The sequence below is a fragment of the Lathamus discolor genome, chromosome 5, assembly GCF_037157495.1.
Source record: "Lathamus discolor isolate bLatDis1 chromosome 5, bLatDis1.hap1, whole genome shotgun sequence".
NCBI lineage: Eukaryota > Metazoa > Chordata > Aves > Psittaciformes > Psittacidae > Lathamus > Lathamus discolor.
Window position 1 is genome coordinate 13,242,961 of NC_088888.1, and position 27,503 is coordinate 13,270,463.

General features: G+C 47.2%; 1 protein-coding gene across 2 annotated transcripts; it reads left to right on the forward strand.

Annotated features, from left to right (window-relative positions):
- Positions 1-1,416: 1,416 nt before the first annotated feature.
- Positions 1,417-26,999, forward strand: DUSP10 (dual specificity phosphatase 10). 2 transcript variants are annotated; one of them, XM_065679830.1, is made up of 4 exons: positions 1,417-1,529; positions 2,864-3,703; positions 21,277-21,654; positions 24,762-26,999. In XM_065679830.1, exons 2-4 carry the CDS (start codon positions 2,908-2,910, stop codon positions 25,025-25,027), a joined length of 1,440 nt encoding a protein of 479 aa, XP_065535902.1. In that variant the 5' UTR covers positions 1,417-1,529; positions 2,864-2,907; the 3' UTR covers positions 25,028-26,999. The 2 variants fall into 2 exon arrangements, with proteins under 2 accessions (XP_065535902.1, XP_065535903.1); XM_065679831.1 differs by lacking the exon at positions 1,417-1,529 and adding an exon at positions 1,560-1,687.
- The last annotated feature ends 504 nt before the right edge of the window (positions 27,000-27,503 follow it).

Here is a 27,503-nt window from a genome sequence, read left to right on the forward strand (position 1 = left end):
AAGCTAATTTAGACTCTGTTATCATCCTGCCAACATCTTAATCTGCTTTAGCTTCACTGTTCCTCTTTTAGCTCAAAGGGTTTGCATTCGCTGTTGTAGGTGAAGCTCTCTGGCATTCCCTCCATCAGTCAGGACATGGTGGGACACATCATTCTGGCAATGCCACTTGCCTGTCTCTGACTTGGTGAATTGATATTGATGGATTGATACATGATGGGATGTGGTTGCTGAACCAGGAAGTGCTCAAATAGATTGCACAATGGAGAAGGAAGAGGTGCAGAAATCTTGCGCTGCTGCTGCCAGGTACTCTCCTAGTGTTTGCTGAGTTAATCCATATGGCTGGAAAATCAATTTTCACCTTTTGCCTTGTAGTGTATCCATAGCATGGGTGAGACCTCATTATTATTTTACCCAGGTCAAGGTCTGAGAGAAAGGATGAAAGGGGTTTATACTTGTCCTCGTAACAGGTCTCTAATCTTGTCCTCAGGTCTGCGTTGCTTCCGTTTTTACACTGGGAGAGTCCAGTCTAACCAGCTCATGATCTTTGCCAGACAAGGATGGACTGGCAGCATGGATTTGATCTGAATTTGTGTAACATGGAGCAACTGCATCCATCTGTACAATGGAGAAGTCAGGCAGGTGGAGACTTACAGACCTGGCCATTCCCGAGCTGCATGTAAGGGGCGTCTGCTACCCTTCCCATGACTTAGAGCTGCTGTGCAGGGAAGTTAATTGTTCTATACTCAAAATATCTCGTGCAGGCTTATTTGTGGAAGTTGTTTTCTATTGAAGGTATCTGTGTAAGCTTGTTTTTGCCACAGGATGGCTCAGAAAAGCCTCTGAACAGCAACCTCCTTGATGTGACAGCACTTGTACAGCACCAAAGTGCTTATTGTAGGGTTGGGGGGGACAGTCCTCTGTCCTGCAGTGCTCTGCACTCCGGGACAAGGGCTTTGCTCTCCCTGCCCTGCTTCGAAGGCGGTCAGTGGAAAACGTTTTGCCTGTGGTAAACGCTATCCGCGGGCTCTGTGCGCCTGCGGTGGTTCTGTCAGAGCTCGGAGAGGCTCTCGGGGGTGGCTCGGCTCGGTTGACCGCGGTGCCGGCGGCTTTCTCTGCAGAAGGGGCTGCTTTGTGCCGCTCCGCGGTGCGGAGCCGGGTGACCGGTCCCTCCGCTCCGCCGCCTCCACCAGCGCTCGAACCGCCCCCGACCTGCGGGGGGCGCTGCCGCTGCCTGTCAACCAGGGTACCAGCCGCCGCCGCTCCTCATTGGCTGCCGATGACATCACCGGGCGGCACAGCCACGCCTCTGGCCCCGCCCCTCCGCCCTGTCGCCGCGTTGCCATTGGCCGGCGGCTCCGCCCGTCACCGGCAGGCACCGCCCCTCCTCCGGGCCGTACATTTACGCGGTAGCAAAAGAGAAAGTAAGGAGGATGGTGCGGGCGGCGCGGGGCGGCGGGCGGCAGGCGCAGCACCGGCGGCAGCCACCGCAGCCACAGCCGCGACGGACCGGGCCCCAGCGCGCCCCGCCGGTGAGTGCGGCACGGGGCGAGCGGAGCGGCGGGGGCCAGCGGCCCCGGCGTGAAACTTGGGTTTCGCCGTGTGCCGCTCGTCGCGTCCCTGCGCCCGGTAGCGGAGCCGGGATGTGCCCCTCGGTTGTTCAGTTGTGTTAGTTGCGGAGGCGCTCCTGGTGTGTGTTCATCTGTTTTCTAGGCAGCGGGAAGGGCGAGGGGAAAACGGGATGGGAAACCTGCCCGCTCGGCCCCTCGAGGCTCCGCAGCCCGCCGGTCGCGGTGCCTCTCGCTGCCCCTTGAGCGGAGGTTGCTTCGGGGCCTCCCCGCTATGGGGTGTTGCTGGACGGGATGGGGTATCTCCGTGCCCCGTATCAGTGGGGCTGGATGGGCAGCGGCCAGTGTCCGCCCGCTGTTGGGGATTTGGCGGAGTTCGGGAAGTTGGTGCTGGGATGTGTTTTCCAGCGGGAGCCGCCGCTGCTTCAAAAGTTGCCGGGGAACGGGAGACAGTGCCTGGGCTTTCTTGGGTCGTGTGGCTCTTGTCGTCCTGCTTCCTGCCCGGGTGGAAAAGAGGGTTTTAATTCCATGTGCTGTCTCTTATTAAAGGTTGGGCAGGCTGTGACCTTGCTGGGGCGCAGGGAACCCCTCTTCCTAGAAGCTGTGAGATGTGCTGGGGAAGAGGGAACGAGTTTCTCTGGGACTGATGGAGAGCAGCCTTCCTCGAGCTGGGGGCTTAGCTGGGGCTGGATTAACCTCTAACAGGCGGATGGAAGCTTTACTTTCTGTAAAGAACTCCAGAACCTAAATTTCCCATTTTCTCCTGGGTGTTGTTTAGCTCTATGTTTTCAAGTTTGTAACCAACTCAGATAACTTATTCACCAGCTAATTTTATTCCAGCTTGGTGGAAAAGTTGCATGTCACCACTGACACATTCCGCTCCTGTGTGTTTCTCCCAGTTGTAGTCAGCCCTGTGGTTGCTTCCCTTGCAGTAAGCAGGGGAACAAGAGAACGTGCCTCTCTGTCATTATCACTTGCATGCCTTGCTTGCAGCTTGGGGTTTCAGAATAGCTCAGCACCATCTGCATGTAGACAAATGCCTCCTCCTGGGTGTAGCTGCACAGCCCAGGCTTAGGAGTGCACGCATGCAGATAGCTCAAGTGTTTGCTGTAGGATTGGAAAAGGGCTTTTAGCAACTACTGTGAGCTGGTAACTGTCAGAGGGGTTGGTCGGTTGTTACCTGTGGATGAGGGGTGTTGGTGAAGTAAATTGCTGTACCTGAGGGCTTATGTGACTTCACGATCTGTTTTCATCACCTTTTTCTTCTTCCCATTCCCCCTCCCTTTTCTCTTTTGCAGGGTGATCTTGAGTTCTTCTTAACTTGCTAGTGCTCAGCCTCCTCATGCCTCCATCTCCTTTAGACGACAGGGTAGTAGTGGCACTTTCGAGGCCAGTGAGACCTCAGGATCTCAACCTTTGTTTAGACTCAAGCTATCTTGAATCTGCCTCTTCTGCCAGTGAGAGCCACTCCAGTCTGCTCAGCACAGCTGTCGTGTCCCTAAAGACTGCTAATCTCACGTATATGCCCTCATCCAACGGCTCTGCACGCTCCCTGAGTTGTGGATGCAGCAGTGCCAGCTGCTGCACTGTGGCAACGTACGACAAGGACGCTCAGGCCCAAACTCAAGCGAGCACCAGCAGCGCCGGAGCCTCCACTGCCTGCCCTGCCAACCAAATGGTCAACAGCAATGAGAACGCCGGCAGCTTGAGCCCGCTGGGCAGTGTGGGGAGCCCGGTCTCGGCCTCCACCAAGCAACTCGCTAGCATCAAAATCATTTACCCCAATGACCTGGCGAAGAAGATGACCAAATGCAGCAAGAGCCACCAACAGAGCCAAGGGCCTGTCATCATTGACTGCAGGCCATTCATGGAGTATAATAAGAGCCACATTCAAGGGGCTGTCCATATTAACTGTTCTGACAAGATCAGCCGGAGAAGGCTTCAGCAGGGCAAGATCACCGTCTTGGACTTGATCTCCTGCCGGGAAGGCAAGGACTCCTTCAAGAGGATCTTTTCCAAAGAAATCATAGTCTATGATGAGAATACCAATGAGCCAAGCAGGGTAATGCCTTCCCAGCCACTCCACATAGTGCTGGAGTCACTCAAGCGAGAAGGCAAGGAACCCCTAGTCCTAAAAGGTAATCTTCCTCTTTGCCCACTTGTAGTGGTTCCCTTTGCAGTGCGTGTCCTCTGGTGTCAGCCTTGCTGATGGTTGAGCTTTGAAAGCTTGTGTTTACCTCTAGAAGGGCCTGCATGCCTTGAGCCACCAGTGGCAAAGCAAATGCTTTCCATGGATAAATCATTGAGCCAGTAGCAGGGAGATGCTTGCTTTTCTCTGTTGCCCTTGAGTAGCAGAGGGGGTGGGAACTGGAAGGAGGAGGAAACGTGCTTCCTGGTGTCTGTCTGTGCAGACAAAGAATTTCCCCCCCGTGTTTGCTCCGAGTATTTATAACCCAAGGGGCAGAGGTCCAGGAGGGTATACTTCTCTTTTAGCTTGTCAGACTGACCTTTACTTAGCAACCTTATTTTAGTCCATATAAAACTGGACTCCTAGGTGCTGGAGATGGACAGTGGGAGAGTAGTAGAAGGGAGGAGGAAGGAGTCAGGAGGCCACTTGGTCTGAGGCATTGCATCATGGACCAGTCAGCAAAACCTGGGGAATATTCAAGCCTTGTTTTGGTGGTATGGGGTCAGAATAATGGACAGAGAGATAATTAATCTAAAAAGTGATCTGAAAGTGTTGTGTTTACACGTATGTGTGCATATATGGTTTTCCTGTAAAGGCTCCTGTTTTAATGTGGTGTTTGGTCTATCCCTTAATGCTTTGGGGGAAACAAGCCCGTTAAGGCAGCATCCAAAGACACTTCCCTTTCTTCACTTTATTCTGTAGCTCCTCTTTATAACAATGCTGCCCTCTAGATTGAATCTCCTTTCCCCTGGGTGTTTATGCCGTTCAGAGGCATGCATGGTTGGCAGAGACTGGCTTTGGCACTGGGAAACTATGGGAAGTTAAGGTCCCTTCCAACCCAGACCAATCTGTGATTCTATGATTTGTTGATTAGCTCTTACTATATTTAATTCACTCAGTTTTTCTGTTCTAGCCTGCACAATGTGGCAGGAGAATGGATGAGGCTGATAGCTTATCCCCGTTCCTCATAGCTTTATAGGCGCTAAGGGTCCTGTGAGATACTCCTCTGCGTGTGTATCTGGTGGAAGCTTAAAATTGCACTGAGTAATTTTTTGCTCCCAGTAAGTATATTTTCATTCTGGGCTTGCTTTGATACTTGTTACAGGTTCCCAGTATGCTCTTATTGAGTCTTTCAGGTCATGATGGTGCCCTTCATCCACAAAAGAGGGAGAGGAGTTGCTTTGCAGAGTGAGGTTACCGCTGAAGTCCTGCATTTCTGGTGATAATCATTCTGTTGTACAGCCTTTGCCACCAGGTGTATGGTTGTAGTCTGTGAACCTTCCTATCCTTAGAAAAGTGAGTTTCTGAAGGTGTTTTTCCTCTGTGTTTCTCTGAAAACACTGGAACTTGTGTAGACCTCAAACTGTCAGTTATTTCCTAAAGTAAGATCCTGGCTGAGATGGAGCTGCAGAGCAGTAGTTGGGCAGCACCGAGCTGTTGGGCCTGTAGGCAGGCTGTGGGCAGCCCCTTCTCCCACCACCCAGCACTGGGTTTAACTGAGTCCTTGCGGGATTGCTTGGGCCATTTTTGGTTTTCAACCCTGAGAAATGTTAGGATCTGCCTCAAAGGCCTGCTTAGCCGGAATCCCTTCCCCAGACCGTTCTGCTGACAGATACGGATGGGAATGCAACCAAATCCTTTGCTTTGGATGTAGTTCTTGGCTGGGCCAGAGCAGGCTTTACCTCTGGAAGCATGGAGTGAATAGCATCCCCATCACCTTAACCCTTCTCCCCTCTTTTGGAGTGGGGCTCACTCTGGGCTCTGATGGAGTTGAGTGCAGTACGGAGCAGCACTTAGGAAGGCTGTGGTGAAGTTTCCAAGCAGAGGAGCAGTGCTGGAAGTGCTCATTGTTTGGTTTCACTTGTCAGATAGGGTTTTTTTCCATCATGCTTCAGCACACGCCTGGGTTCAGGCTCCGAAATGAAGCTGGGGGTAGCTGGGGAGCCCTCTTTGCCTCTGTCTGTTATTTCCAGCGCTTTCTCTCACTCGCTGCAATCTGGTCCTAATTTATTGCCAGCCCATCTGATCCCCCCCCTGTGTTGTGTTTGCAAACACTGGTTGCTAGCCTGCCTGTCCAAGTTTATGTCCCCCTGATCTGGTGCCACCTTCTCCATGTTTGGTGCTGCCTGTCAGCCCCGTTGCCGTTTGGGGTGAATCTGATCGACAAAAGCCAGGGGTTGAGTTACAGAATGCTGAGGGGAGCGATGTGGCCCCATGTGCATTTTGAGTTTGGGTGCCTGTGTCTTTTTAAGCAGCAGAGAAACCCTGTGCTGCTTCCAAAGGCCAGGCTGTGATCTATAGATAAATGTATGTATGGGGCACCTTATTAGGCTTCAGTTAAAAAGAGGTGGCCTGATTTATTTTTAATGTAGTAGACCAGTATATAAACTAGCACTGTGAAAAGGGAGCGTTGGGGTTTTATGTATGCTGTGGTATGGGGGTATGTTAAGACCTGTACTCCTCCCTTCCTATCCTGTGTGTCTCTGGCTGTTTCCTTTATCATGGAGTGCTTTTTTTTATCATAAATAAAACATTTCCATAATTCTGATTTAAGCTCCTTAGAAGCAAAGATTTGCTCATTTCTTTGTTCACAGCCAATAGCACTTGAGGCAAGCATAAACCCCCTATTTAAATACACAAAGAAACAAACATCTATTTCACAGTGCTGCTAAATGGGCTGCAGCAGGCTAAGCTGTCAAGGATGAAGCTGCTGCTCCTCAGTCTGTTTGTGTACAAAACAGGAAGAAGTCAAGTTTTCCCCCATACCCACACACCTTCATACAAGACCGTGGTATTGTGTGAAACTTAAAGGCCTCCCTTTTTGTGGGTGCCTTTTCTTTATTAGGGAAGGAGAAAAAAAAACAGTGCTGTGAGGCCACCGTCCCTTCTGCCTGAGGCCAATAGCAAAGCTGTCACTGAATCTGGGGAGGCAGAGTATGGTGATGCAGCCCTGGCTCTCCTCAGAGGGTTTGTGTCTGTTTCCTTCCTGCAAACCCAATGGTGAGGAGTCTCTGCCTTCCCTGAGCACCCCAGCTCGTAGCAAAAGTGAGTTGGAGCCTTGGGGGTTTGTGTACTTGAGTTTGCCACTGGATTTAAAAGTAGGAAGTGGGAAATTCATTTGCATTCAGATGAAAAGTAGTATTTTTCCTAGAATGAAATGCGTAGGTTTGGAGTTGAGCATCTCTGTTTTCCAAGTTAAATAGAATCTGCAAATGAAACAAAAATGAAAAGCTGAAGCATCTGTGCCCATGCATTTCAACAGCTTTTAGCACAAGAGGATTTGCTTTTGTCTCCCTGGCTGGTGTCCTGGTATTGTCTTCATCCTTCCCTTCCTCCTCTGCCTCTGAGCCCCATCAGCAGGAGCCTTGTGAACCTGCTGAAGTCTTGTGGTTAGTTTTTAAAGGCTTCTGTGTTTGACTGCAGGGAAGCAGCAAATTTAAAAGCAGAGGTGCAAATTGCAATTAGGCAAATAATACATTTCCCCCCTGCCATGTGCTTTAAACCAATGGCTAGACTACTGCAGGGGGCTAGTGAGCAACTAGCTGATGGTGATAACAACTGGTTGCTTCTCTGTTCTTGTTCCGGGTCCTGGGAGCTTATTTATGCTCTGGCTTTCAGTCTTCTCATAGCTCATCTAACAGGGAAATAAATGAAGTGACTTGCTCTCATTACAGCAGAGAGTATAAGACCTGCCAGCAAACCACTTCATGCTTTCTGCCACGATCTAAGAATAGCTTCAGATCTCTTACCACACCAAAGGCGCATATCACAAGTTGGAACAACTATAAAGAGATTGAGACAGCTGTAAAAGGAATAAATACCTGGCTTATGTTGTCCCATGTTCAATCAAAATACTGCCTTCTGAAGTACCTGACCTGGTTATAATCTGTTGCAAAGACAATCGTTAATTATGATTGTAATTATATAACTTAACGGTGTTGGTGTTACTTTAAGCCCTAACTGGATGACAGTGCACAAGTGTATTGGAGACTAGAACTTGACGCAACGGTCAACAAATCCAGCTGACCAACGGAACACGTGCCTGGTGCCTATTTCCACCAGAGATCTCCACTGAATAATTATTAGGTCATGGTTCTAATAGGGAAGTGTGTATTTTTAAGTGTTAAGTAATGCGTGTGAGGCGTCCAATGTGCTTCAAACTAAAGTGTGTTCCCCCTGCGCTGCAGAGGAAATCTGGCCCCATCAGTCACTGGGGAAAAAACTTCTGCTGGCTCTATTAAGGCTGAGACTTCACCTTCACTTTTCAGGCTCCTTTTGCTAGAGCTTAAAAAAGTATCTTTCTCCATTGGAATAAATAATTGCATTGGTTGTAACACTTGAAAATCAGTTGTGTATGTCTGCACCTTTTGCATGTAGATAAACTGGAGCAATACTGTGATTGTAGACCACAGGCTTTTCTGTATTTTTGAAGGGATGCTTCTGCAGAGGAGTGTACCTCTAAACTTTGCCTATTCAACAGTAATAGAATGGAAAATGTAGTATTTCCTCCCAGATGGTGGCATCTGAGAGTTGGGAGTGCTGGCTTGCGGCGTGCCCGTCACATTTCAACTGTCCTTGGAGGGAAGAGGGCAATGGCACTGCCTTGGAAAAAAAGGAACGGGAAGAAGGCTTGTTTTGGTGTTTGGTTGTGGGGTTTTTTAAGCTCTTCAGCTTCTCATACCCTTGGAAATCAAACAAAGAGTCAAGAAGCAAACTGTTACGTTAGGCAAATCTCTCTGAGGCTTGTAAAGAAAAATCTGGCCCCAGTTCTGTTTAAACTGGAGGGACATTCCCTGCAATTTTCTGGGTAGGTAGATGCTGGGATTTTAATTAGCTGGATGCCTCACGTGCATGCCTGCTGGAGGCGAGACACTTTACTAGTAAGATCTTTATAGAGTTGCTTCCTGGTATGTCTTCTGGCTTTTTATTCTTAAGGTGAGCACAGCCTTTTTGGGAGGCTCAGGGTGGTAGAGAAAGCTGTATTTGAGGTTTGAGTGGAAACTGGGTGTTAGCTAATACAGATGGACCTGTTTGTCTAGACATACGTGTGTGTTGTTTGCCTTCCAGAGCAGCAGCCGATGTTCTTACTGTGCTTAGGAGCACAGAAGTTTGTAGTGAGATTACCTTGGCTTTACGATGCATTTGAAGTGGGGATCAGCCCCACTATGGCTGATGACCACTATGGTCTCTGGCTATGACCATTTACTGTGTGAAAAGCCACGTTATAATTAGGGGTTTATTTATTCAAGCAACTCTGAAGTGAAGAAATGCCATAAATAGAAGCAGCAGGTACACAGTTTTAACATCTGTCTGTTTTGCAGGTTTAGCAGCTAACCAGGAGGGAAATATGTCTCAAATAGTCAGTATAGGCTTGCAGGGCGATAGAAGCCACACTGTTTAAAGAAATAGACTATGGTAATCCATGAAGATGAGCTAATGCATCGCCCCTTTGCATGTGAGATGAGGCTATGTGTGGTCCTTAGCCGTGTTGGGAAGTCTGGTGGGCCTGGGAGAGCACTGGCTACAGCAATCACAAGGCTGAATTGTCGTGAGCAGTTGTTGGGCTGGAGCTTTGTTTCTAGGGGCTCACCTGAACCTGTCTTCAGCACTTTTTGAACACCTCTGCACTGTAAAACTTAAACTCTCGTTGATGTTCTTGTTATCACCATGTAAGCTGGGGTTTTGTAGTTGTTTTTCCCCTACTGCCTTGTGACTTTTTGCTAGAGGAAGTTCTTTCTTCAGTTACTGTCTGTGATTAAGGCATCCTCCTGTCCGGAAGCATTTCTGCCCACTGGAAGTTGGTTTTGATGTGTCCTCCTCTGCTCTGAGAGTTGTTGGTTCCCCGGGAGCATGTGTCCCTCCAGAAGGTGGTTCTGGAACTGTACAGCAGTATTTTAGGTCTTGAAGGAGAAGAGGGGGAGATGGGAGAAGTAAGCGTGTCTCCCATGTGGCGGAGAAAGAGGGTAATCTGGCTAGAGAGATAACTGTGCCTAGACAGCAGAGCAGTCTTGGGGCTAGGGGAGCTCTGGCCAAGGCTATGCAGTGGTTATTCTGCTCTGTGACAGTACACACAGCAGACTTGCTGTGAGGCCATGGGTAAGTTATTTTAATCCGTCTGGGTTTTCTTTTTCTGTCCTTTGCACTGTTTGTTACACTGAGCTTCTCCCTCTTGTTGCCATCAGTGTGAAGTGTGGTTGACCCAGGTTCATCCACCATCACTGTGTTCCGTGGGAACAACACAACTGCCTGTTGCAGAATGTGGAAGACAGACTTAGGAGCACTCCTTTCTTTTCCATTTTTGCTACAGTGATAAACTGCAGGCTCTGGTTTTTGCCTCTAGGTGGGTTTTGTTCTTTTAAGGTTTATTTTCGTATCTTTCTCTTCTTGGGTGAGCAGGTTATCTCTGTTCTGAAGGAAAGCTCTACTGCTAGTGAATACACCAAGGTCTAGAAGAGGCACATGCTTATGACCTCCTGGCAGTCGTTTTTAGAGGTGCCCCACAGAGCATGTCCCGGGGGGAAGTGTGTGCAGAGAGACCTGAGCCAGCAAGTCTGGGGGAAGCAACTGGGACCTCGTAGGTTTTGGTACCACTTAGTCCCTGTTGTCATGAAGGACCCTTGTAACCCCTACTATGATTCTGTGCTGCTTTGTACATGTGCATCACTGTGCTTCCAAGATGATGGATTTGAAGAAGGAAATTGGGAAACATAAATTCAGAGAATAATAATAAAGTGATGTGAACATGTTGGCTGCAACTCTTACTATGATCTAACTTTAAGAAGTGTACAGCATGCCTGGGTTAATTCCCACTTGACTCACTGCAACAGAGAACTGCTTCTAGCTAAAGGTGATAAAAAGAACAAATGTTTCTCCTTGTACACACATAAATTATCATACATACATATTTTTTGACAATGGCTTAAAGAGATTTGGAAACTAGAAGATAACTTTCAAGCTTCTGTCATAGCAGTTGAATTGGTTGTCTTCAGTTTATTATGCCGAAGTGTGATATTAAGCCTTATGTAAGCAGTTGACCAACAATGTTTTAAAGGAAAAGCTGTTGTTAGAGCAGTGAACATGTACTGTGTTGGTGATGGGCTCTAATTCTGCTTGGTCTTTGCTAAAATAATGGAGGTGGAAACTAAAAACAAACCTTTTGTTGCCACTTAGAATTTGCTGGCATATTTTAAGCGCAAAACCATTTAATGTGATCGTTTAACATGAGGTTAATCTTAGGTTCATAAGTGTTTGTGTCAGTCCTGCAAGGCAGCATGGCATTGCTGTAGAAGGATAACATGGTGTTTATGCTTCCTGGGAAACGTTAGTGTTAACTTGCCTGAGGAGGCAAGGAGACTTGGGCTGCTTTTAATCTGGCTGGACACATTACTTGTTTGATAGTTACTTAGCTCTGGATTCTGCAAATGTGTCTCTTCTTCACTTGACTCTGGAGTATGTGGGTGCAAACTGGGTCAGCTCTCTTGCCCTGTGGGATTTTTAGGGTCTTGCCTCCATGACCATTAGGATTGGGGTTTAAGTTATGGCAGGGTTGGCCCTGAAGGCTGTGTCAGAGTGGGGTTTGGCTGGCACCATGCTAGTTCCAGTAATTTGCTGGTATGTGAAGACAGCGCCTTTTATTTTCTCTGGGTTTTCTTCATGTACTCTGAAATATGTTGCTGGAAAGGGTCGAATCAGAGCCAGATACTATTATTTCTAGCCAAAAATATAGGAACTTTTCATTTTAAAAGCTTAGATCCATCAGGAATGGATGGCACTCCCAAACGCTGGTGTGGTGTATCAGCACCCTGTTTTCCTTCCATATTAATGCAAATGTTGCTGGTGTTTCTCGTGTGGAGGGGCAGCAGTTTAGACCGGGAAAGAGCCTGTGTTCATCCTCAGGGGAAGCAAAGCAGCCTGCTCTTTGTTGTCAGAAACAATGGTAATGTGTCCTGAAGAGGTTGCCCTTAAAAGGGTGAGTATGAGCCATGAAAATGTCAGTGTTCTCTAAAACACGTGAATTAAACAGAAACGTCCACTCCTATACATCCAGGATTACACATGTCTGACACGCTACTGGGATCATCCTCCCTCCTTGGATAGGCTGAGCCAAAGCCCTTTGCACTGCACTGGCTATTGGCTGTCTCCAGTTGCTTGAGGGATGCACATGGTGATGGGCAGGGAGAGAACTGGGAATAGATTTAAAAACCAAACAAAACTGGTGTCTTGGGCAGATCTGGTCTGCTCTGCCTCTGTCTGAAAGCAGACCTGTAGCTCTCTGTCAATGTAAGACCATCTGTGGTATCTTTATAGCGTTAAAATAGTTTCTGTCCCCTCCCCCCTTGCTTCCCCTGCTCCTTTGTACATAGCTGTAGCATTTCTTGATGACCTTTTTGTTAATATGATTTCCAGTGGGAGCATTTCACAGTAGAAGTATGTATTCCTTCAGGGTTTATGCTGACATTTCCAGTGATTATTTAATTGGACTTCATGTTAGCCTGCCTCCCCATGGGAATGCATACTTTTGCTATGAGAAGTTGTAACGTGTCTAATTTTGAGTTTCTGCTATAAACGCTTGCCCTCCAGGGAAGGCAAGTCCAGTCGTCGTCTGTGGCTGCAGAATTGTCACCATAGTGTGTTTGGGATGTGGGGTTTGTTGTCGTGTTCCTAATTACATTCTTGTATAGCTTAATCCTCGTACCAAAATTGAGAGCGGGCCTTCTCCTTTGACCTTCCTGACTTGCTCCCCAGTGATAACGCAGCACTCTGAAGGATGCTGATGTGTGCTTTATTTTCCTGTGAATATATTTTTGGTGTTATTTTTCCTTTCCTTTCAAATGGGCAGACTCAGCATAGGAGAATTTCCAGTTACAGGCTAGAACCACTGTCTTGAACTCACAGATGTGGTCCAGAAGTATTCACTGCAGCTTCCAGAGGCTGGTGAGTAGTCCAGAAGGTGGTGGCATCTCTTGGGAAAAATTGGTGAGTGATCTAGGGAAGGGACGTGTGTGATTTGTATGGGTCCAAAACTTAGGATCTGATGAAAAACTGAAGTTTAAGGCACAAAAGTAGAGAGAAATCTCAGGAAGTGTTCCTTAGTGGCAGGTTTGGAAAAAAAAAAAAAAAGAAGTAATTATTATTTGTTTCTAATTGGAAATAATTTGGGTGATGTAGTGGTCCTCTGCGGAAGAAGAGCGAAGGGTTGGGAGCTGATGTAGAGCCAGCATCTCTGGCACAGCCTGACAGGGGAAGGGGCTGTAAAGGTCAGTGCGAGAGGATGTTCTGTGACAAGGGGTGAGAGCACTAGTGAAATGGCATTACAAACAGCATGCAAATGCATGGCCACGTGCCTGAGTGCTGAGGGGAAACCTTGCCTCTTTATCCGGCGTCACACTTGACTTCTGCAGGGACCTCAAAGCAGTTGTGTCAAGGATGTGCTTGTAACTCCTCTAGGCCAGAATTTGTGTACAAACCAAGCTCTCGGGATAGTTCCCACATGGAAAAAAACCTGACCTTGCACGTTCTGTAGAATGCAGGGTTTTGCCTGTTTTTGAAGTGCCGTTGGCAGCTTGATTAGAGGGAGAGCTTAGATTAGATTGAGTGTGTCGAGGTAGAAGCTGTTCTTTGTGAGCTATGTTTACTTTTTCTTCTTTATGTTTGTTTAAAGCTTAATCTTTTGTGGCAAGGCTGATGCTGAATGCTGTGTGGGCAATAGGGAAGGAAGCCCTGTGCAGGGTCTTTTAAACCTCCTGCAGACAGGTGAGGAATACGTTCATAGAACCAGGAAGTCAGACCTGTTTTACTTGCTAGCAGCAGTAGAAGTAGAAAAACTTTCAGTTATGCCTTTGATTGTGGGAAATGGGGGTAATGTGTGTTGTTGAAGAAAGCATGGAGGTTTATGTTGTAGAAGGATGGATTTAATTTGTTCCTTCCTCCCTCTGCTCCCTTTCTTTAGCAGCAGGAATGGTACTGTGTAAAGCAGTCCTGGTGTCACTGTGGTCTCCTTGTACTGCAGAGGATGTTCTGCTGTGGGCTTAACCTCTCATAAATCTCCTTCCAGTGTTCTAAATCCGAGCAAACAAGAACCACCAAACCACAATTTCCTTGAAATCAAAGGAGCAACTCCTGATGTCACCTGGGTGAGTGTTGCCCAATAGGTCCTCACCTCTATTGACAGAAGGAAGTTGCCCTTCTCAGCTCAGCTTCCCATTGTATGGGCCAAATACAATATTTTCAACCATGCAGAGCTTCCTATGGCAGTGTGGGCAAGCCCTGGGCACTGCTCAGTGACAGCTGTGGTGAGAAGGACATCTGCCTTGGAGAGTAGGAACACTTCTACAGCGAGCTCCTTGGATAAGCCCCGTTGCTTTAGAAGAGGTGTGGGAAGCAAAGCCCTGCTTGAACAAGGAAAGAAGCTGTCTTGGGTTGTTCAGGGAATTTGAGCATCTCTTCTTTTGGTACCTCAGGATGAGCAGAGGATGATCCCCAGATGGTGCCAGCAGCAGCCATGGGAAGGTGCTTCACTGAAAGGTGGTCTTGTCTCTTGTGCTCTGTGGGTACAGCCCCGCTGCCTCCATGCTGTCCCTGCCTAGTACCCAGTAGTCCTACCTCTGCTCAAGAGGGAGTATTAGGTGCTTTTCTTCTGCTTTTTACTCTTTCCATGTTATCTGGTGGTGTTGGAGATAAGGTAGTGAGTCTTTGATTTGGTTTTGGCTGAGATACAAGGTTTGTTGTGCAGAGCCATAAACTTCTGTTTGGTGTTGGTCAGTGTTGCTCAGTGGTGTTGGTTATGTTGGTCAGTGGTATGAAGAGGTGGTCTGGGTGGATGCCCCATATCCTGGGAGTGGATTTGGTGTATGTTGGGTGAATGCTGCTTCAGCCTGTACAGCTCCTTTTCCATTGGTGGAGGGAAGCAAGCAGTGGTGCTTCAAACCTGCCCGTATTGGAAGGGAGCAGTGTCCCTTGGGGCATCTCTGTGCTGGAGCTCACTGCTTCACCTTGCATGGGAAAGTGCTCCTACCACAGATGTGTGACCTGGGGACAAGTCATTGCCTCCAAATAAGTTCAGCCAGCCTCACCCTCCATAAACCTGCTGCGTGAAGGTCAGCACAAGGAAAGCAATGCTGCCTACCTGCTGAAGCCAGTGGAGACTCTAGCCCGAGCCAAAGGGGAGGAATACGTGATGGCAAGGAAAAAAGATAAGCAGACACGGTGCTCAGAGGTTAAGTGCATCTCACTTGGTTCTACTTTCCCTCGCCCATAGTACAGGAGCAGGCCGAATGCTGGCATTAAAGCAGTGGTGGCTCAGCACCAGTGTGCCACCCTGCAGCAGGACCTCTGGGCACTGATAATGCACAGCAGGAGGGTGCCTGCAGGCCCTGGACTGTCCTGCCAGGCTAAGGGAAGGCACAGCACCTTGGTGGTCAAAGCATGTGGGCAGTACCTAGCCTCTATTTTTACATGCTGGAGTCACGTTTGCTTAATCTCGAGGCATCCTGCACTTTGAATCAACTTGACACAAAGTCATCTGTTCATTAATAACACAGGAGCAGTTTAATTGTTGTCTTAGTGGAAAAATACATGAGACTGTCATCAGCTGTTGCTTCTGGCAGTGCTTTTCTGCAGTAATGTAAATAAATGAGGTCACAGGTTTAAAGGAACAGGCTGTACTTGCACAAATTCAAAGCGTCATCTTAAACAGATATGCACCAATTGTCTGATAACTCTGTCCTGCGCCCCAAATGCTCACTGTAACATGTCGACCTCAAACACTCAAACACAGCCTTAGGGGCTCAGTTTGCTGTTGGTACTGACAGGGTTCATGCTGAGTGGGTCTTTTAACTCTTGGCTTTTCCTGAGTGGAGCTTTTGGTGGCCAGAACCCCAGTGTCCTGAATTCTCTGCTGCTCCCGCTGTGAGACCCCGGCAGTGCAAGAGGAGGGGAAGTTACAGACCAAACGTCTCTTCTGCTTATGCTTCACAGCATCCTGCAATTTCTGCTCTCGCTGCGCATATGCATGTGTGTGTGTGTGTTGGTTTTATTTTTTTCCAGCTGGCTTTGTGGTATTGTAATCGAGGATGAGTGGATCCAGAAATCCGCCTGGACAGCTTTGAAAGCGGTATAAAAGGTCTGTTTGTCTCCCGGGACCACGTGTTCTGTCTAAACGTGGATCCCACATCTGCAGCCCGTCATGTATTAAAAATATGTTCCTGTTTGCAATTGTAGTGGGAACACCCGGTACCTGCCGCGCTCAGAACAAAGTGTGGCCGTGCCGATGAGGTAATGCAAAGGTATTGCTTTATGGTGAGGGTATTGCATGGTAACTGCCTCACTAGAGCGCTCTCACAGAAGGGAACAAAGTCACTCCCTTTACTGTGGGGTTAGAGCCTGTTTCCAGGTAGGAAACATATTGCAGATCTACCAAAACATACTGTAAACCCACATCCTGTTTGGTTGTAGTCACACCGCCACAGAGCAGCAGTGATGGTTGAAAGAGGTGCCAAAGAAGATACAGAGGAGAGGCAGGTGGTACTGTACTCCTTGTACTGTAATTCTCAATATTCTATTAAAAACAAGGAAAAAATCGCAACAAAAAAAACCACACTTGTATAATACCTGTGTAGGTAAGCTTTGTTCTTCTTGCTTTCTTCAAAGATGACTGTTTCTATCGCAAGGTCATGGTCCCTTGTAAAAGCTGGTTGCCTAGTTCCTGCCATACTTTTTGTGTCAGTTCTGCATTCTGTTTGCCCTCTTTCTGACAGCAGATGACAGACACCATGTTTGGCATGGGTTTTGTGCAAGCACCATGCTGCTTGTCTTGTTCTATTTGTTCGGAGCTGCTTTGGCTCCTGTTCATCTGCTCACCTGGCCTTGTAGCACGGATGTGAGCCCTGGGCTCCTGCGTGGCTTTGGAGCTGGGAGATCTGTGCCCAGCTGCTGCTTGGGTGCTGTTCAGCGGGGGATTTTGAGGAGCATTAAGAGAGATATTTATGGGCAGATGGCTGCAGAGAGCTTCAACAAACAAGTGTGAATAGCTGGAGCATGTGCAGTGCTGACTTGAAACTTCCTACAAGTTTCGAGGTCTCGGACAACCTGGAGTCTGCTGTCACTTGCTGTTTTGGCAGGGCAGGATGCTAGAAGATGTCATGCAGTGATAACTGCAAAAATATCTGTTTCACATCAGTGGCAAGCAAGAGCTCTCTGTCTTCTGTTGTGTTTTGCTACATAGGCAAAGCCATCTGCCACATGAAGTGTCCTGCTTCATTGAGTCATTTCTTTATGGAACAAATACCTTGAGTTCCCCAGAGTGCTGGGCATCCTTGCATGTCCATCTTCATTAGGATTTGAGTAGGTTCAGCCTCCACTTGTAAGCCTGCCCAGCAGCTGTTTTGCAGCAGAGTGTGCACAAAAGCACTTGATGTTAACCTGCATCCAAGTGTAGGCTGTGTCACACTGGCCTGGCCATCAGCCTTTTTGCTGTTCTTTGATTATTAAAGCTGTGTGGTATGTTTAAAGTGCAACATTCTGTAGAAGTGGACATTGTAGCCACCTTCAGTGATAAAATAACAACTAGGTAAGCTGCCAGAGCTGAATCTAGGCTTCATGGCTGTTGCTCAAGCTGTACTGCTATGTATGCTGATGGTTTTTCCTGGTGGATGTATTATATTGCTGCTCTGCTTATGCTGCCTGTGTATGATGCATCCTGCCCTGCCAAAACACCAAGCGACAGCAGACTTCGGATTGTCCAAGACTTCAAAACTTGCAGATGCAAATAGCAGCCGAAAAACTGCTTTTAAAGCATAGCTTACTTCTGTGTTAGTTGGAGGCTTTTGCCAGGTTGTGCTTCTCCACACTCCCTGTTACAGACCCCTGTAATGCTTCTTTCATGTCCCTGGTTTGGGAAGGCTTGAGCAAGTTCAACCATGAAACAGCTTCTGTTACAACAGAGTGGAGTCTCTGCATTGTAAGATCAGCTGGGTTGGAAAAGTCCTTTAAGATCATCAGGCCCAACCTCTACCCCAGTACTGCCCAGGTCCACCACTAAATCATGTCACTAAGGGTCCCCACATCCCTCAGCTGTTCCTCATCACACTTGTGCTCCATGCCCTTCACCAGCTTTGTTGCCCTTCTCTGGACCCACTCCAGCAACTCAATGTCTGTCTTGAGCTTCCTTGTGATCTGGAGTTGCTGTCAATAGCAGTGATACGTTTTGGTCCTATTGAGTTCAATGAATTGACTCTTAGACCAGGCTTGCAGTAGCTACGTGTTGGCCTCCTCTCCAGGTACAGCCTCTTCCCTTCCACCTCCTCTCCTCCACTGCATGAAGACTTTTAAATGCCAAAATAAGAAGTGCTTGACAAGGGAATACAGATGCACTGGAATACCCTGTGCACTGTATTTACAGCTAGCAGCAAAGATTGTGTGTGGTGAGGATGGTGGAGTGGATTAAGGGAACGGCACTCACGAGATGTCTGGACCCTGGTTTGGGACTTGCGTGACTCGTATGGCAGTTCAGGTCCAAGCTAAGATCCTGCTGTCGGCTTTAGAGTTCAGCTTCCCTGTGACTGTATCTTGCTGCATCCTCTCACTGGGTACCAGTATTCATGTCCCTTGTCCTCCCTTTCTCGTGTGTCTGAGCTGGCTCAGGTTAGCAATCATGTCCCCAGTAATGTGTTGTTCCAGGGACATGCTGAGAGTTGCTTGGGTATGGTACTTTAAATACTGCTTGAAATAACTCTGCACGATGTAATGGTCTCTTGTCCTCTCCTCCCTATTCTCATACACTGGACCAAAGCTCACACTGAGGAAATGTTGGTGACAGGAGTAAAGGTGTCTTCTGGCCAGCAGGGCAGGCAGAGGCCCTGAAGGGAGGACATAGGTGGTGAGGAAGGAGCTTGCTCTGGACTCCCTAGCTCTGTTGTGTCTTCCAAGGCAGCTGGCAAAACAGGATGGTGTCTGCTACACCACTAGTGTGCCCACACCTGAGTGATGAACCAGTGGGATCCTACCTCTGCCTGTGGCCACTTACTCCTAGAAGGCTGCTGAAGAGATGGAAAGTGAATATTGTCTCTGGTTTCACTAAAGCAACTTATTTTTCAGGGGTTTTCTTGGGAATCCTGTCATGCTCTGGTGGTTGTTTAAACCACAATATTTAAGCTGAATGGGTTGCTTACACATGCAGAAGGATGGGAGTGTGGGTTAGGTTTAGTCTGTAGCCCAGGCTCTAGGCTGGGGCTGTTGGTTTGGATGAGACTTTAGACATCTTCAGCTTGAGGACCATAGACTTGTTTGTTTTCTTGAGTGGACTAAGAAGACTTTTCAGACCCCATCAAAAATAGTTGATGCAGTTGGCAGTGGAGCTCAGATTCTCATCCTTGCTCTTCTCTCTGTTATCTCCCCTGTTGTAACAACAACTTTGTGAGTGCAGATCTTTAAAGCAGATCTGTTTGCTGTGTGTTGTAAACAGCAGGAACAGCTGAAGACAAGCATGCTTTTAAGACGGGGGATGTACTCTGCATTTTGTGGGCAATTCGAGGATTTCTGGGAAAGCGAGTTACAAACAGCATATGAAGAAGAGCAGCGTTAGAGGGGCTTGGTTGTAACTTAGCCTGGGTGCCTGGTGCCCACTGAGTACTGCACAGAGCATCAAGATGCCCACCTTATGGGCAGGTATGTGGACACAGTGAGATGCAGCACTCAAAACATAGACATCAAAGCCTTTTGCTGTGTCTGAGTCAAGAGTCCTTGAGACAGCAAGTCTTGCTCTGTTTCAAAATAGTCCTTTGCTAAATCACTATGAAAGAGCCTGGAAAACACAAATAACCCTTTCTTTATTTATTTACTTTAAAGTAACATTGGGGTGGTGACATTCACATTTATTTTGGCTAGTGTAGCTCTTTCGAGTAACTTCAGCGTAGCTCTCCCCCCTCCTGGGTTGTGTGTTTTTGGCTTGCGTTTAACAAAGTGCAATTCAGCCTGAACACTTGGCCCATCCCGATGCGGAGCAGGACTCCAAGTATCCTGGTACAGCAGAAACGTGCACTTTTGTGGGCGAGGAGGGAGGGGGGGCTGGATATATCACTGTGTTTCTCCTCTTTCCGCCTTTTTTTGCTGGAGGAGCCACCTGTTAGCATTACATCAGCGGCTCCCAGGAACTCTCCTCCTACCAAAAAGGCCTTACACAGAGTAGTTCTTCTTGTATTGTTTGTGCTCAAAGAGCTGATGTCATGCCAGCTGATGTCATTGTGTGCTCTGTGCGATCGCTATGGGAACCGGGCAGGTGGGGAGCCTGATGTAATCGCAGAATGAGGTGCAGAAAGAAGGTCTGGTCCTGGTGTTCCAGCTCTGCCGAGCTGGCAAAAGGAAGGCGGGTGAAATACTGCTTAAAAAAGACAGCAAGATGTGCAATAGAGCCAGGGAAGCACGAGCCAAAAGAGTAAAGCGACTTCTCCCTTCCTGCTCAGGTCCATTTCTCAATCCATATTAGTGCCCTAAAAATAACTCTCGCTAGATATTTTCAGGCAACCAGAGCAGAAAAAGGAGAGCTGTTTAGCGCATGTGAAGTGAGCACCTCAGGTGCTGTTGGGTTGGGAGAAGAGGTTTTCTTTTGTTCTCCTGCACAAATGCCTATGTGCTGTTCCCTGGAGCGATGCTGGTGTGAGCTGTACCCACCTATCATAGAATCACAGAATGGGTTTGGGTTGTAACGGACCTTAAGATCATCTAGTTCCAACCCCATTTGGGAATGCCCTGCAGGGCTGCTCCTGGCAGGCAGGTCTGCTATGGACAGAGAAAGCTGAAGCCTGTCCCAGATGGCTCACTGTGCTACTTTGGTGTGATGCTAGCCTGTTTGCTTGTGGTTTTGATTATTTCCTTCTTGGAAAAATGCCTTTTGTCCTGTCCCCTTGCCTCTCCCACAGGCTCGTAGGTGGGGCAGCCTCAGCACACTGATCGTAGAGTCATAGAATGGTTTGGGTTGGAAAGGACCTTAAGATCATCCAGTTCCAACCCTTTGCCAGGGACAGGAACGCTCGCACTAGACCATGTCACCCAAGGCTCTGTCCAACCTGGCCTTGAACACTGCCAGGGATGGAGCATTCACCACTTCTTTGGACAACTTGTACCAGTGCCTCACCACCCTCACACTAAAGAACTTCTTCCTTATATCTAACCTGAACTTCCCCCGTTTCAGTTTGAACCCATCACCCCTTGTCCTATCGCTACAGTCCCTGATGAAGAGTCCTTAACCTAAATCTCTCCTCTGTCAGCTTAAAACCATTCCCCCAGGTCCTGTCTGATATTGCACAAAGGTGTGTTTGCCTCTTCCTTGCCATCATGAGCCTCATGGCGGGGAGAACAATGTGTGCCATTGATTCATGGCACCCTTATTGCTGGCAGCCATGCTCTGAGCAGTCACCGTGATAGGGACAATAATGCCAGCTCCAGTCCTTTGCTCTGAAGAAAGGTGTCTCCAAAGTGCCGCTGACCTCGGGTGTGTAACCAATATATCTGCTTGGTCTCTCTCCCCAGGAGGACTCAGCGGTTTCAGGCAGAACCACGAAAACCTCTGCGACAACTCCCTCCAGCTCCAAGAGTGCCCGGAGGGGGGAGGCGGGGTCGGTGCATCCGCCGTGCCCCCCACGCTACCTCAGTCCATCCCCACCACGCCGGACATCGAGAATGCTGAGCTCACCCCCATCCTGCCCTTCCTCTTCCTCGGAAACGAGCACGATGCTCAGGACTTGGAGAAGATGCAGAGGATGAACATCGGCTACGTAATCAATGTGACCACCCACCTGCCCCTGTACCACTATGAGAAAGGCATGTTCAACTACAAGCGGCTCCCAGCCACTGACAGCAACAAGCAGAATCTCAGGCAGTATTTTGAAGAGGCTTTCGAGTTCATTGGTAATTACCCTTCACTGGAAATACTCTTGGTGATTTCTTTTTTACCTGTTGTAAGGATCTAGAATGAATTTTGTGCTTTGCTGACTACCCTGAAGGCTCTGTGAGGCCAGATTTGCTTTTGTTTAGGTTGTCAGAAATGCTGAGCAGCACCTTGTATTTCTCCTCCTCATCTCTGGCGTATCCAGTTAAGTAGTCTGGGGGTACATCATCAATAGTGATGCCTGCCTCCAGGCTGCCAAATTCAGGAAAAACCCGAGACCTGGCACATTTGTCATCCCCTTTTCTTGATTCCTTTGCATTCCTAGTTCCAACAGTGGCTTCTAGCCAATTTTTCATAGTAACTGTTCTTAACGATGGCTGAGTCTTTCCTAACTTATCACATGAAAAAACTGACAAACTTTCACACTTCACTTGTTCTACCATTAGATTTATGACTTCAGTGTGTGTGTGTGAGTGGATTGTGATGAAAACTTGTATTAATAAACCCCTAAACCCTTTAGGCTGTGTAAGGAAGTTCACCACAGAACTCATGAGTCCACAGCAAACTGGGGAGGCTGCTGAAGAAATGACCCAGCAGCGTTACCCGTGTTGCTCTGAACCTCACTGCGATCCACACAGCACAACCCTTGCCATCTTTAGGGGTTCATTGATCTCTGGTTGGTCATCTAGGCTAAAGCCAGGTGACCTCTTTAAGCAAGGCCGGTCACTAAGGACATCAGGTCGTGATACTGAAAGCTTTTGGGGACCTTCCCTTGTCCCTCTCCATGTCTTTGTAGGCACAGCTTTTGCAGTAAATCAGTGTCCACTTGTGCTTCCCCAGCACAAGTATGTGTCCTGAGAGGTTTTCTGAAATACATGAGCTGGGGAGATGTATATGCACTGATACATAATTTTATTTCCTTGTGCTGAGGCTTCGCTAACCTCTTTACCAATACTTCAGGCTTGATGTTGGAGGACTAAACTAAGGAAGTGTGCTTCTGTGCTGTATCACAGCTTAGGTCCTTGGCTGACCCCATGCTGAAGTGAGTGCAGGGCTGTTTTCTGCCTTGCCCTGTGTTTAAGGCACTTGGGTCAGCATGTGGGTACAGTGCTCCTGAAACTCAAGCCTGTTTGTGCTGTTGGGCTCAGCAAGGATTGTGCCCCAGCTGTGGGACTAGTTCCCAGGGCAAGATGTCCAAGCTCAGCATATTCTTCTGAGCCCATCTGTCCCTGCCATATGCCTTGGCATGGGCTCTCTGGTCTCAAGCAGACAGCTTGCCACATTTCTGTCTGAATTTGGGTTGGCAGGGGCTCACTGTGCGCCGATGCACACAGTCTGTAGCCATGCTACCTACTTCAGTGAAGGTGACAAGGCAAATCACTGCTGACACTGCAGCTCAGATGGGGTGCAGCACTAAAGCTTGAGTCTTACCACTGAGAGCTTCTACCAGGAGCCCTTGGGCTTGTCCTCTACAGTGTAGAGGACCAAAGGATCTCGACATAAAACCAAATCTTCCTAGTGTTCTTAACACAACCCTGGCTCTACCAGTAGTGCTGTCAGCTCCCCAGACTGCTGATTGCTGTGTGCGTGGGAAGGTGAACACCCCATTTTGGGTGAAGAGAAGCCTTCTCTGAGGGCAGGGGAGAGGGAACCTCACTTTGATCCTTTGGGAAGAAAAGCTGGGTAAAGAAATCCAGGAAAACCTTAAACTTTGAATTCAACAAGATGGGGAGATGCAATAGGCTAAGCTTACATAAAGAAACTAAAGCTCTGTGGAGGTCCTTTTGGGGTCCTATGAACTGCAGGGTTAGAGCTCTTGAAACCACTAGAAGATAGTGTTTGGCTTATGACCTTACCAAGGGCAGAGAAAGCAGCCTTGCTCTGTAAAGGTTTGGAAAGTGTTTCAAAACCCATTTTACTTTCCATTTTAATAATTCCAGCTTGAGGGTCTGTCTGTGTTTTTAATAAACAAATATTTCTCCATTGAGAGGTTTCCTCCATAGCAGATCGAGCCAGCTGGGGAAGTAACTAGTCAAAGCTTTCCCTTCCTCAGGGTAAGCTTTAAATTGCATTTGAGAAGATTTGGAAATGTTTAAACTGCACATCCATGGCCTATGTTTCTTTAAATATGTCTTGAAACAACCACAACCAAACCCAGGTTTAGCTGAAATTAAAGCCATAGGAAATGAAATCATCAAAAACTCTTTGGGAAAGTGTGTCAAAATGCGTTAGAGAGTTTCAGCTTTCTGAAATAGTAACTGGTAAAACTCTCTAGAGGGAAGTTGGCTTCATTTATGCTTTCACCATACAGGTTGAGCGTGTGGGGTTCAGGATGAGCCATACTCTTGGTGGGGTTGGATTCATGCCAGAACTTGCAGACTAAATTCATGCTTCTCCTGCAGATTAAAGCAAAACAAATAGATTGAAGTGAAGCATCCTGAAAGTTTTATCTCCTGGGGGAGATACCAAAAGCAAGCTGTGGAAGATGAGGATGGTGTGGTAGTAACTCTCCTCCTTGTGTCCTATTAGCACATGGTTCCAGAGGCTCTGTCCTCCCTTATCCTGCCCAGGCTGCATCCCTCTATGTGATGTATCATGGTGAATAGCATGATTGTGTGTAGCCAGCTCCTGCTTTTGCAGAGACACCACAGTAGAGTGTCCCACTGAGGCTGCTTCAAGAGTAGCTTTGCAAAAGACTCAAAGAACAATAGGGCTTTGAAACAGGTATTGTTAGGAATTGAATCTGAAAACACTCCATTTTTTAAAAGGTAGTGTCCAAGTAACACAGTGGCATTGTGACCGAGGTGGAGACTGAGCCTGAGCTGACGCATCATAGGCTTTGACCTATGTTGAGCTGCTCATGCTCCCTGTCAGCTCAGCAGTGTCTGTCAATGTGCAGTCTGCCTAATAAAGAGATAAAAGGGAGTGTGAGGACTTCCAGTGTTTCATGCGCAGTAACTCTGAAGTCTCAAAGGAAGATGGACTGGAGGGGAAGGGGACAGTGCTGTGCTTGTAATCAAATAAATACAGGGGCTTTTCACATTAAGTTACTCTTAATTGCACTGAGCTTTTTCCTCCCTTAGAAGCTGGCAGAAATCTTACTTTCTCCTGTCTTTCTCATTTCCAGAGGAAGCTCATCAGTGTGGAAAAGGCCTCCTCATCCACTGCCAGGCCGGTGTCTCCCGCTCTGCCACCATTGTTATCGCGTACTTAATGAAGCACACGCGCATGACCATGACGGATGCCTATAAATTTGTGAAAGGCAAACGACCAATCATTTCCCCAAACCTTAACTTTATGGGGCAGTTACTGGAGTTTGAAGAAGACCTAAACAACGGTGTCACACCGCGCATCCTCACACCAAAGCTGATTGGCGTAGAGACCGTGGTGTGACGGCGAGGATGCGGTCAAGGAAGGGGCTTAACCTGTTCTTCACCTGATTTGGGGCAGTGATGGGTGGGAGGTGGGTTTTTCTTTTTAGCTTTCAAAGGGGGGTTTTGTGGCAAACTTTTTGTGAATAAAAACCTTTTTTTTTTGTAAGGAAAGGTTTTTAAAGATCCAAGAACTTGGCCGTGTTTGGGATGCTCTTGTGATTTCCTTCCCAGATGCTGGCAGAGCAGGGAGGTTTTGGAGCAAAAAGGAGTACTTTTTAAAATCAAAACAAGATGAAGAAATACTGGGCTTCCCCCCCCCCCTTTTTATTTTTCCCTCCTCTCCAGCTACTTGTAGAGTTTATGGCTAAGTAGTCTGTGCAGGTTCATAGACTGAAGAAACCTAAGTTGAAGACGAAACACAAACAGCCAAAACAAAGCAGAAATAAAACCCCTCCCTGAAACAGAAGGGCCTTCGTTCTGCAAAGGCTTTGCTAAAGATAACCTAGCAAAACGCTCACCGATGCAAAGGAAATTGGAGCAGCTTCAAAAGTCTGCAAGGCACTTTTTTCACACTCCTGACTCAACCTAAAGACAAAATAAAGAGAAATCTATTTGGCGTGTTTCATGTTCCAGTTCTATTTTTCTATTTTGGGGTGTAAGGTTTTAACAGTAAGGGGACTTTGATCATTCTATGCCATATGCCTTCACTGGCTTCTTGTGCAATAATAATTTGGGGTTTGTTTTGAGTGTTCAAACCAGATACTGTTGGCTGCCTACTAATAATTTTTGAAGTCTACTAGTGCAATGGCAGCAGCTTGGTTCGGAAAGGATAAATAAGAGCAATTATTTCGTTCCTTTATATGATTTTGATCCTGGTTACAGTGCCATAAACCTTGTTACATATGTATATCGGAATGTACAAAGAACGAGCAAAGTTTATTTAAAACTATTTTTCGCACAAAATATTGGTGTGTTTCAGTTGTCTATGTAAAAAAACCCCAAAATTTTGATTATAAAACAAACAAAAAATCTTTTGGAAAATGTGTGTCTTTTTATTTCTTTAGCAGTTTTCCATTTTCTTTCCATGGGATGGACTTTGTTCTGTTGTATTTTTTTGTTGCAGTGTACATCTCGCTTTGACAGAACTGGCATCTCTTGTTTGGCATCTCCTCTTCCCTGTTTTGTTCCTGTCCTCTGCTGGTGGAATGTGTTCTCTTTATTTCCTCCTGTACTCCTGCATCCTTAATTTTCTGTAACCGGATTTTTCTCTCCTGGAAGTGCATCAGTTTTGGAGCTGTTCAGCTGAATCAGCACTATTGGTGAGGGACGCTGGGACAGATGTGTTATTTCTACAGCTCAGTAGCCATTTTGAAAAATAAGAAATAAACTTTCTCCACCGATTCCTGTTCATATTCCTGCAATTAGCTTATCTTCTGTTACAACCCTGTCTGGTTTCTAGAAATCCGTTGGTCTCATGTGTGCTTTTCCCTGGCAGTTCCACAATTCCTTCTCCTGGGATTTTCCCCTTTCTCTTGCCCATCTTTCCTTCATCCCCCTCCTTTTCCAGCTGTGTCAGTGTTGTGTGGTGCATGTTGTAGGGCTGATGTTTCTGCCTGACAGTGTCCCCAAGGCACCTGACTTTTGCTTTCCTTGTATTTACTTTATTTTCATGGTATGGTATAACCTGATCTCTTCTGGACTGTTACCAACTCTAAAGTTTATTTATGTGAGCCTAAAGTCACTTAGAAAACATTTCTCGTATCACTCTGTTTGTGCAAACTGATATATCCCAGGAAATCTGGTAGCAGTGAAGGTTTTTCCTAGATGGAAACTTAGATGGGTGAACCAAGTTTAAAACAGGACTTGCTGGAAAACTTATGTATGATCACACTAGACATGTATATTTTTGTGGACATTTTACTTAAAATGTTGTTACTATACAGATATTTTCTTGAAACTTATCCCTTTATTAAATTATTTTTCTACTGGAATTGATTTTTTTAATTGCTTTTTAATACGATCAGTGTTGGTCCTTTTGTTGAGATGCACTTGGCAAAATGGTGCCCGGTGGTAAAACCTCTTGGGCTATGACAGCTCCTGAGGCTGAGTGGCTGGACAGGGAAGTTGCTGTCTGGGAGCCTTGGTGCTCCAGGAGGAAGGATGATGTCCCTTAGCGAAGATGGTCTCCTTCTCTTTTCCCCTTTACTTTCATTAGGACCCAACCTCTTTCAGCTGCTCCCCATGAACTGCAGGTGCAGATTGTTTGAGGAGGTTAGAAAACCTCTGTTTCTTAACAGAGAAGTAAAAGTAGTTGCAGCAGGGCTGAGGGATGGATGAAAAGTTGGTCTTTGCAGCCTGTGTTCATGGCCATAACCTCTACCAGGAAAACAGGTTATTTGTAAAAACAAAGGAGGACAGTTTTTCCTATTATTACTGTTTTCTTGTTCCTGTGCTAAATGGCCTGATGTGAGCATCTCCAGCAGGAGTAAGGAACT

Coding starts and splice junctions, on each gene's coding strand:
- DUSP10 (XM_065679830.1), top strand. CDS start 2,908: ATGCCTCCATCTCCTTTAGACGACAGGGTAGTAGTGGCACTTTCGAGG. Junction 3,704..21,276: donor GGAACCCCTAGTCCTAAAAG/GTAATCTTCCTC, acceptor CTCTCTCCCCAG/GAGGACTCAGCGGTTTCAGG. Junction 21,655..24,761: donor AGAGGCTTTCGAGTTCATTG/GTAATTACCCTT, acceptor TCTCATTTCCAG/AGGAAGCTCATCAGTGTGGA.